The sequence below is a fragment of the Apteryx rowi genome, unplaced genomic scaffold (assembly GCF_003343035.1).
Source record: "Apteryx rowi isolate R43461 unplaced genomic scaffold, aptRow1 scaffold_47, whole genome shotgun sequence".
In the NCBI taxonomy this organism is placed as follows: domain Eukaryota; kingdom Metazoa; phylum Chordata; class Aves; order Apterygiformes; family Apterygidae; genus Apteryx; species Apteryx rowi.
The window spans coordinates 2,334,913-2,345,225 of NW_020450727.1; the positions used below are offsets into that span (position 1 = coordinate 2,334,913).

General features: G+C 60.0%; 1 protein-coding gene across 5 annotated transcripts in view; it reads left to right on the plus strand.

The window, feature by feature from the left end:
- TNS1 (tensin 1) overlaps window positions 1–10,313 on the plus strand; it is a 53,238-nt gene that overhangs the window by 15,547 nt on the left and 27,378 nt on the right. For 4 of the 5 annotated variants that reach the window (XM_026078044.1, XM_026078041.1, XM_026078042.1 and 1 more), the window contains one exon: window positions 5,415–7,124. The exons of the other annotated variant lie outside the window; for it this stretch is intronic. In XM_026078044.1, coding sequence (XP_025933829.1) covers window positions 5,415–7,124 — 1,710 coding nt within the window. The remainder of the gene's footprint in view (window positions 1–5,414; window positions 7,125–10,313) is intronic. 5 annotated transcript variants of the gene reach the window in all.

Below are 10,313 nucleotides of genomic sequence, written 5' to 3' on the forward strand. Positions count from 1 at the left end.
GCCTGACCCCCCGTGAGGTGCCCATGGTTGCCAGGAGCTTTGGAAATGGGAAACAACCCCCCCCCCAAAAAAAAAAAAAAAACAGTAAAAAAACAAGCAAAACAGAAGTCGGTTTTGTGAGGATGCTAACTTGGTGCTTTTCACTATTTGGACCAAAGGGGGCCCTGAGTCAGGGGGTTGTTTAGAAATGTGGCTGCTCTTAGCTCCCTGTGGGCATGGACCAGAACAGAGGAAATGTATGCTTTTTGGGGAATAGATTGGAGGTTTTGCATTTGCTTATGCATTTTGTATTTGCAAATGGATGCATAATATTTTGCTGTGTATTTTGGGTCGATCAAGCAGCAGAGTTTAGGGGAAAAGGGGATTAAATCTCACCTGCCTTCCAGGCAGGGCCAGGACGTGGGTTCACGCACTGGTCTGCAATCACCTGGACTGGTGAATTGTGAGCACGTTCCCAGCGCAGATTTTGGCCTGGACCAACTAGGGAAGTGCCAGGCAGCTGCTGGGTGGATGTCAGTCATGCTGTGCCTCCTGCTCTGGGACAGGGCCATGCATGCCGTGGTCCTGCTCACCAATCCAGCGCTCACACGTTCACACTGTGGCGCTGGTGAGGGTTGCTGGCATCGCTCGTGGTGAGGATGGTGGCGGGGGAAAGGGCAGAGAAAGGGATTTGCAGAAATGGGGTGGGTTYGGCAGATTGCATCGAGAGAGCCAACACGGAGAGCTGTGGCCTTCAGAAGGGGTGGGTGGCTCGGCCACAAATGGTTTCTACTCTTCTTGAACTGTGTGTTTATTTAAGAAGGAGAAACTCAAGTCTCCAGTGAGACACTTGCATTTGCAATTCTGGYTGTGCCTCCCAGCTCCGTTAAAGCATCATGCGTTGCCTGAAGGGACATCCCCTCTTCCCACCCAAAATGTGTAGTTGCTCTTTGAGGACAGATGTGACATGTGTGCATGGTGGCACCAGGCAGGGCTGGGGGTCAAAAACTGGGGGGTTGCCGCAGCTGGGGGCCTCACCCTACCAGCCCAGTGGGGTGGTGCTCAGCACCTGGCGTGGGGAGGCTGCCTGAGCAGCTCGCTCTCTGGGAAACCGTCCGTCCRTCCAGCGGGCTGCCGCCGTGCCTAGGAAATGGTTAACGCAGTGCAGCCCTGCCTGCGGAGGAAGTAGTTAATATTCATAGCTCGGAGCTGTCTGTCCGGCTGTCCTTCCTTCATGGCAGCTGGTGTCTCACCCTCCCCGCACCTCGCTGGGGTTAACTGGGGCTGGGACTGTCGTCACGAAATTAGACGTGGGCATCCCCGAGCCCCCCTTTCCCGCTGCCTCTCCCCTTCCCCTGCGGCTCGGGGCTGCGAGAGCTCCCATCCCTGTGTGGTCTGGGAAGGAGGGGAAGGGAACAGCACCTCCTCTGTCTCCAGCCGATCTCCGCCAGCTCTCGCTGTCTTTCCCTCCTCCATCCTCCCCTCGGGTGCTCTGCCCCTCGGGTGGGCGCTGCACCCTTGTCCTGGGAGCCGCCCGGGGCCCCCGTCCCAGGGCTGAGCCCCTCCGTGGTGTCCTGCCATCRTGGCTCTGCGGGCGGCAGAGGGACCCTGCGGCTGCCGTGGGGACCCTCTCGCTCGCCCCGAGGGGCTCGCCAGTGGGGAGGGAATAGCTCTGTGAGAAGAAAAGCAAAGCCAAGGGGACCAACGCCAACCAAAGGCAGCCCCGGGCCGGCAGCTCCTGTCCTGGACGGACACACGGAGCCGGCTGCGGACGCCGTTTGAGCTGCCGTCGTGCCAGGTCCCCTGGAGACCTCTGGTGCTGGAAGGAGCGAAGGAAGGGGAATTTGCCGCCCACTCCTTCTCTTCGCCTGGGATCTTTTCTTCCCCATCCCCTTTGGGTAAGTCCTGACTTTGCTTTTCTTTGAGTGTGATGGGATGGGGGGGAAAGGGGCAGGGGGCATGGGAAGTTCATGGCAGTGTCTCAGGGGCTGGGGTCACTCTTGGCATCATGTCTAGGCACACGATGAAACCAGAGCTGTGGGGGGCTGAGCTCTACYCTGTGGGGACTCAGCCTGGGTCCTTCACCCTATGAAGGATCCTGGTACCCTGTGATCCTGCCTGCCAGCTCACGCTTTGCAGATGCTCCAGGGCTAGTGCTCTGGCTGTCCTGGAGTGGAGGGAGCAGGTGGGATGTTGTTTATGGCAGGATCAGGGAAAACACGGTGATGCCCCGACTTTCCCATGTCTGCCAAAGATGGGATTTGTGCTGGTGCAAGGTGTTGTTCAGTCAGACACTGCTGGACCCGAGGCAGCTGGCTGGGATTTGGGGAAACGGATCTTTCCTCTCCCCACCTGCCTGTCCCCCTGTGCTGCTGCCACATGTGTTGTGGACCAGGTTTTCTTCCAGGGACGAGCTGCAGGGTGTTGGGGAGGGAGAGGGCAGAGCATTGTCCCGCTGGGGGCAGCTAACAGTAACCAGGGCGGGACCAGTTTGGGCTTAGCAATTCCCCCAAGTGCGGCAATACGACCAGACTGATGACGCGTCTGGGGCTGAGCCCTGCCCAGGCCAGGATGGCACAGCCTGCCAGGCTGGAGCTGCTCTGACCTTCGGGGCTGAAATCTGACCTTGCTGGGAGCTGGGACCACTTTGCTGCAAACAGGAACCTGGGATCTTGCTGTTTTGTGGATGGTTGTTTTGGCTAAGACAGCCTGTGCCCCCTTTCCTCATTCTTATTTTTCGGGGCAGAGGGATTTTATCCAGCTTCTCAGGTGACAAATAGTTGATGGCCATATGATTGATAGCATGGTCTAGGGGTGACATGGGGGGCCTGGAGGTGTCAGGGAGTAGCAGATGCTCGGTCTTGGTATCAGAGCCGGGGGGACGTGAGGGGATGGGGACAGGGTGGGCTCTCAGGTGGGGGGCACAGCAGCCAGGGGACAAGTAGCTGGTCGAGGGTGGAGGTGCTGCAACCCTGTCCTTCCTTGCCACCCTGCTACTGCTCTTGGGCTGGGGACCACCAAACGTCCCCTGCCCCTGTCTGGCCAGAAAGAAGGTGGGATGGTGCATTTGGGGCTCTCTGGGCCTGCTGTGAGCTGCATTGTGCCCCCTGCTGACCCTGCTTTYGAGATGTTTCTCCTGGCCCTGGGGCAATCCCCAGCCCACAGTCTAATTAAAGCCTTTCCTATCTATTTTTTCCCCCTGGAGCCATGTGCTTTCATTTATTTTTATTTATTCCCTTTTTCTTTCCCTCCCCCTGCTCTATTTATCCCTGCCTCCCCCACTGGCTCTCGCTGTATTTCCCGGGACCGGCCAGCGCCCATCTCTGCCTTCCTGCTTGTTGCACAGGAGGGCCAGGCGATGTCCCAGCTCCAAGCAATGTCTCAGCCTCTCGGGTGTTGACACTGCCCCGGACGCTCGCTTCTTTTTCCTTTCTCCCTTCATAAGAAGGGATTCCCTCCCTCTCTCCCCCTTTCTGGTGAGGGAGGTGTTGCCGAGTCAAACATTGTGGGTTCCTGCCTAAACTGGGTGGATTAAGTTGCTCTGAGTCTCCAGAAGAAACTGTGGACTCCCATCCTCACCTCCTTTCCCACGCCGGGGTGTTYGGGAGGACCTTGCTGCCCCTGCCAGGACTGCCCCAGCAGGGGGTCCCGGGGCATCGTCAAGCCCAGAAGGGTCTTTGAGACTTGTCCACCTCCTTGGGATGCCACTGGTCGCCGTGAGGGATTCAGGAGTGGAAAGTCGATGGTGAGGGGGCTCTTCCCAGAGTGGGAAGAGGCTGACTTGGTATGTTGTGTGCTGGGTGTTATTTTCTCCCCTCCGCTTCGCAGCGAGGAGGGGTTGGGCGGCTGCATGTCTTGGAGCTGTTGGGGGGCCACACGCGCGTGGCCAGCCTTGGCATGTCGGGATGGGCAAGCGTGGCACACCCAGCCCCACAAGTGGACAGGGACAGGTTAATGCAGCGCCAGTGCCCCCCGCTCAGGGGCTCGCTTTCGGAAGTGTTTTGCTCGCAGATAGGAGCGCTCTGATTTCACACTATCGCATTAGAGCTGTCTTCCGTTCCTGAGTCAGCCGCCTGGCCTCCGGCCAGAGAAGAGTCATTTTTTCCTCCAAAAGAAAGTGTTTAATGCTGCTTGCAGGCCCTTCCAGGAAACCTCGGCGGGGAGCTGGAAAAACAAGAGTCTGCAGCCCAGCCGGTGGCATGTGCGGTCTGGGGGAGGGACGGGCACGGCTCACAAGCCGTCCCCATTGCCATTTCAGCAGCCGGGGTCCCTGGGACTCCTCTTTGCACCCAAACACTGTGTGACCCGTTGGGAAATCATTGAGGAGCACAGCCCGTGTTGCTGGGGGTGGCTGCTGTGGGAGCGGTTGGTGCTGGGATGCTAGGGAAGGGACATGAGGCCAGCAGAGGGGGGAGCCGGGGCAGCTGCGTGGTGCAGGGAGTCCTGCCCAGGTTGCTGGAGGGCAARGCGGTGACGTTGCTGTATCGTGGCTGTCTCCTGGCCCGTTGGGGCTTGGCTGCAGAGTGGAGCTTACTGCTTGCACAGGCCTTGAATTGTGGCATCGGGGCATTTGGTGTCTTCTTGGGGAGGAGACGCTACATGTTGAGAGTTGAGCAGAAATGCTGCTTGTGCAGTAGGAGAGCTGTAGGAGCTGTGGAAGAGCATCTGGCCATGAGTGAAGGACCCAGGCAGATCTGTCCACCCTGAAGGAGGGAAGGGGAAGCACAGAAAGGGTGGGAACTTTTCTGTAGCCAGGGAAGAAAATGTCAAGGATGGGTGGCTGGCTGGATCCATGCATCATCTGGGAGGAGAGCGGGAGGAAGGAGTGGGTGGGGGGTGGGAAGGTGGGTCCTGAGTTCATCTGTTCACCATCCATGGGATGAACACATCCAGCTGACACAGACAGATCCTCAGCCTGTCCTCCTAAGGCCTGTGCATGCATCGCTCCCACCCTTTGCATGGCCACAGCCCTGTCAGTCTCCCCAGTGCCCTGTGGCCCTTTGGTTGAGCCCTGCAGAGAAGTAGGGACACCGTTACATGCAAGCTGATTCCCTATCAGCAGCCCTGACTGTCTTCATCGATGGATCCTGGAGGAGAATTGCCATTAACATTGGATCGAACCAGGGGGGTTATTTACTGGGTGGCTTCAGAGCATGCGGTGCTTTCAGGGCAGGACAGCTGGAGGGAAGGACAGCGTGCGGAGCCAGGGCAGYGCGTGTGGAGCCACAGTGCATGGGGAGGGGAGATTTGGCTCCGGTGTCTTTGCATGGTGGCGCCTGTGGGATTGCGGAGGGTAYTGAGGAGACGGCAGTGTTGGTAGTTAAGCATTACGGCGGCATGGAAGAGATCGAAACCATCGGCTAATGGGACCCATTAGCTCCATGCAGAGAGCCAGCAATTGATCTCAGGTCTCGTGTTCGTTTCTCCCCCTGCAGAGGTTGGGCACACGCAAGGGCCCCTGGACGGGAGCCTCTACGCTAAGGTGAAGAAGAAAGACTCCCTCCACGGCAGCACCGGTGCCGTCAACACCAACCGCCTCCCGCTCTCAGCAACACCGAACCATGTTGAGCACACGCTCTCGGTGAGCAGCGACTCAGGCAACTCCACCGCCTCCACCAAGACCGACAGGACCGATGAGCCGGGGGCGCCTGGGGCGCCTGGTGGCCACACGGTGCTGAGCCCTGAGGAGAAACGAGAGCTGGATCGTCTCCTTGTTGGCTTCGGCTTGGAGAGTGCGGCGCCCATGCGCAACCACGCGCCGGGCCCTGTGCCCACTCGCTTGCCCGCCATGCCGGGCCGCCATGTGGTGCCAGCTCAGGTGCACGTCAATGGGAATGCTGCACCACTCGTGGCCGAGCGGGAGACAGATATCTTAGATGATGAGCTGCCCAACCAGGATGAGCACAGCGTGGGCAGCCTGGGCACACTCTCCTCCTTGGATGGCACCACCACCACCAGTGAGGCTGGGTACCATGAGGCACCCCGCGTAGGGAGCCTCTCATCCCTGCCCAATGGTCCTTCAAGCTACAACGGCACCGAGAAGCTGCTCAAAGAGGGACTCTACGACTCAGAGTCGCTCTCCAATGGTGGCTACCCCTACAACAACCAGAACACGCTGATGGGGCATCACCTCCGCGACCCGCTGGCTCACCTGCGGCCTTCAGCGTCTGCTCAGGAGAGCCTGGCCAGCTACCCACAGAGGCAGCCGGTCTCGCCTGCCCCGGTCTGGCTCCAGCCCCAGCCACTGGCCAGTGTCCAGCCCTACTTGTACAGCTACGACCCTCCTGSTGCCTATCGCTCCCAGTCCTTCCCGGCAGTGGACGTGGCCAAGTACGAGACGAATCCTGCGCTGCCCCAGGCCCCAGCTCGCAGCACCAGCAGCCGGGAGGCCGTGCAGAGGGGCTTGAATTCCTGGCAGCAGCAAGGCGGAAGTCGGCCACCTTCCCGGCAGCAGGATGGCGGCTTGGAGAGCCACAGCCCCAGCGTGTCCAGCTGCAGCCCCCAGCCCAGCCCGTTGCAGCTTGTGCCCCCTCACAGCCACAGCATGCCCGAGTTCCCTCGGGCACCCTCCCGCCGGGAGATTGAGCAGTCCATCGAAGCRCTTGATGTCCTCATGCTCGACCTCGCTCCCACCGTGCACAAGTCGCAGAGCGTGCCCATGGCCTCCCGTGAAGACAAGCCAGGGCCCCTGGTCTCCTCACTGTCAGCCCAGCCTGTCTCGGGCCTCTATGCCCAGCCAGCTCTGCAGGTGGCCCAGCCAAGGTCCTTTGGCACCTCCTTGAGCCCCACGGTCTCCGAACCTGTGCCCAAAGCCTATTCTCCCGTAGGTCGAGGCACTGGGGAGCCAGACTACATGGTGCAGGATTACCGGGAAACCTATTCGCCCTACAGCTACCAGCCGCCTCTGGTGCCAGAGCCGAGGAGTTACAGCCATGCCCCAGCCAGTGCCCCAGTGAGCGTCGTCCCGATCAGCACCTCGTACAGCCCCGCAGGATCTCAGCAGCTCCTGGTCTCTTCCCCACCTTCCCCTACAGTCCTGGCACAAACCCAGCTGCCACCCAAGGAACTGGAGAGCTGTGAAGACCTGTCGAGATCAGCAGAAGAGCCCTTGAATCTGGAGGGGCTGGTGGCCCACAGGGTGGCAGGTAGGATGCTTTGATTCCTTTGGGGGATGGGAGGGACTGTGTGTCCTGAGATGCCAGAGCCCACAGAGGTGGCATGGGGCTGCAAAATGTTGGGCTGGTGTGCCTGGCTCAGCTGAGGTGCTCCGTGGGGCTGCAGGGGCCTGGTGGAGGGAGGGATGGTTCCCCACGTAGGGCAGTGGAGAGCCGCGGTGACTCCTTGTCTGTGCCAGATCTAGGCTTGCCGCTCGGCCACTCGAGAGTGGATGTGCCCTCTGTCGTCTCTGGCGTTGGGTGGGCTGGCACCCAGCTCCAAGCCCGTGGACGGTGGCAGTCTGTGCCGCTCTCTCCTTGGCACCATGGAGCGCCGGGGCAGGCTGAGCCCTTGCCATGGCTCTGCTCCCTGCAGCGTGCTGTCTTGGGGCTGCTGGTGCAGCGGGAGGGAAATAGTTGCCCTGACCTGTGCTGGCAGACGCTCGCAGCAGCAGCGACCGGAAGGGAGAGAAGAGGTGTCCAAGGGGTTGGGCTCTTGCCTGCGGGGAGCAGTGCTGAAGCCCGGCTCCCCCTTCTGAGCCCTTGGGGGCACTGAGCTGGGGTTTCTCCTGCAGCAGGGCTGCTCACTGGGTCATGGAGGGATTCCTTCCTTTCAGGGAGAATATGGCCCAGTTAGGAATGATATTTCCAGCTCTGACTGATGGTGTCCTGTCTGGACCCCTCCTTGGGTGCGGTGCTGCCAGTGCCTGGAGCATGCTCCGGTTTAAGGTGCAGAGCATGTGCCTGTGTTGCATGTAGCTGGCTCCTCTCCGACTGCAGCCCCCTCCTTTCCCCCCAGTGTGTGTGGCTCTGGGCTCACGTCACCTCCCAAGCAGCCTGGGTGCTGCCAGAGGGGGAACCGTGGTGCAGGGCGGCAGCAGCATCCCCTGCCTTGCTTCAGGCCCTGCTCTCTGGGGCTCCCCGCCTTGGTTTTCTGCTCTGGTTGCAGCCAGCTGGACCTCTGGAGGTTTGGAAATGGACCTGGTGTGTGTGTGGGCACCCAGGTGATGGGAAGGCATTTCCCAGCCCAGCTGGAGAGGAGGAACAACACGGCATGGTTGGGTGCAATGCAGAACACTGGTGCCATGGGTGGCTGAAGGTGTTTGCTCCATGCCATGGAGGGGAAAACTGTGTGCTTCAAATTCCTGCCCTCCCCTGGCTCCAGCTCAGGGAGACTGGGGGCACAGGGGGTGCCAGCCCCCCCCAGGAATGGGCTCCCATTGCCCTGGAGCAGCATGGAAGCCCTCCCTCCATGCTCTTTGAATGAACAGTTGTTTAATTGTGGAGCGACATTTGGGAAGGATTCGGGGATGTGTCCAGGCTTAGGGCCAGCTCGTGATGCTGAGGCTTGGCAGCTCCGTCCGTTCCAGCTCTGTGCTCAGTCCAGAAACTTGCACGGTATTAGAGGGAGGGGGAAAAGGCTTGGCTGGAAAAATACAACCAGCACCAGCCCACCAGGCACTGGGCTGAGTCATTGCGGCACCGGGGTGGGGGGCAGGAGGGGTGCCAGTGGCGTGGGGAAGGACTGGGGGTTGGAGGGGTGGTGGTGGGCAGCTTGCATCCATCCAAACCCAATCTTTGTGATTCAGATCCGCAGAAGTACTTGGGGACCCAGGGCTTGTGCAGAGGGTTTAAAAAATCCCAAGGACATACAGATGCCCAAACCCCTGTGTATCTCTGGACTGAATATTGCAATAAGAAGCATCCCCACACCCCTCAAAATCCTCCTAACAGCTACAGGGAGGGAAAAAAAATGGGGTGGAAAAGAGCAGAGCCCCCCAGGAGAGGAGGGGGCAGTTAACAGTCTCTGGCACCATCCCAGTGGGTAATAGCATTTGCAGTGAGTCGGAAATGGATGTTTGCTTGTGTTTATCAAAAACTCTTGCCCCAACTCGGCGGGTCTGGGGAAGGGTCGTAGAGGCTGGGCCGGAGTGAGGCACATCCCCCCACAGTGCTGGGCTTCCCGGGAAGGAGAGCAGCCCAGGGCCAGTGCCCACCCACGTCCAGCTGTCACCGATGGAGCCTGGCTGTCCACCCCTGGCGGGGACGTGCAGGCGGGCGCCTGACCTCCGGCGGGAACAAGGCGTCCTCAAGGCAGCGCTGGGGCTGGGAGGAGATGGCCGTGGCGTTGGGGCTGGGTTTGTTTACATTCCCTGCTGCTATAAATTGCCCAGTGTGTCCCGGTGCAGCAATGAGGAGCATCTCGCACCTCCTCTGTGCCCGGAGGGTGAGCACTCCCGCTCCCGTTTCCCACAGGGCAGTAGAGGGACAGGGATGGTCCTTCACGTCCCCGTTACCTCCCAGCTAGGCATCTGGGGACATCCCTTCTCCTTGCCCAGGACCCCGGGGCATGTCATGCCTGGGCACCCCGAGATGCAAAGCCCAGGATGGCCATGACGGGTTGTCCCTGGTTGCCCATTGTGGTGTTTGCTGGTCTCTTCGCTGGGCAGCTGCTCTCTGGCCACGCCAGCCCGTACAGGGCTGGTGGAAGATGGAGGGGACCGGTGCGGTGTCTTCCCTGAGGGGACAGGTCAGAGCATCAGCTGGACATTTACAGTGTGGCACGAGGCTGTGCGTGGCTGGGAGCTGTCGTTCATTTCCCACTGGGAGCAGAAGGGGCGYGTGGAGCTGGGTGCAGGGGGCTGAGGTGAAGCGAAGGCTCCCTTGGACCCCAAGCAACTGCAGGCCCATCCTTGGGAGCCCGACTAATATTTTCTCTTGTTCTTTTCCTCTCTCTCCCTATTGTCTGTTGTGATATATGTCCTGTCTGTCCGTCTGCCACTTCCTTTCCCTGTGGTGGACCGTGTCTGTCTCCTGTGGTCTCCCACCCTCCCCTCCATCCCCTTTGCACCCCCTGTCCTGGGTGCACTGACAGAGTACAACGCCAAGCTCAGGGACCTCTGCAAGAGCACCAAAGCCCCCCGTCCTCCTCTGAGCCAGCCACGGTCCTTCTCCTTCTCCGGTTTGTTCTGTTCCACCTTCCTCTTTCCTTCTCCTCTCTCCTTCCTTCCTTCTCCTCCCTCCTTCCATCCTTCTCTGCCTTCCTTTCTTCTCCTCCTCTTTCCCTCCCCTCCATCTTTCCTCCACTTTTCCTGCATGCTGAGTGCTCCGTGTGTTGCATGGACACAGGATGGGGGGAGGCTCAGGAGACCTTCTCACACAGGATTGATCCCCTTTTTC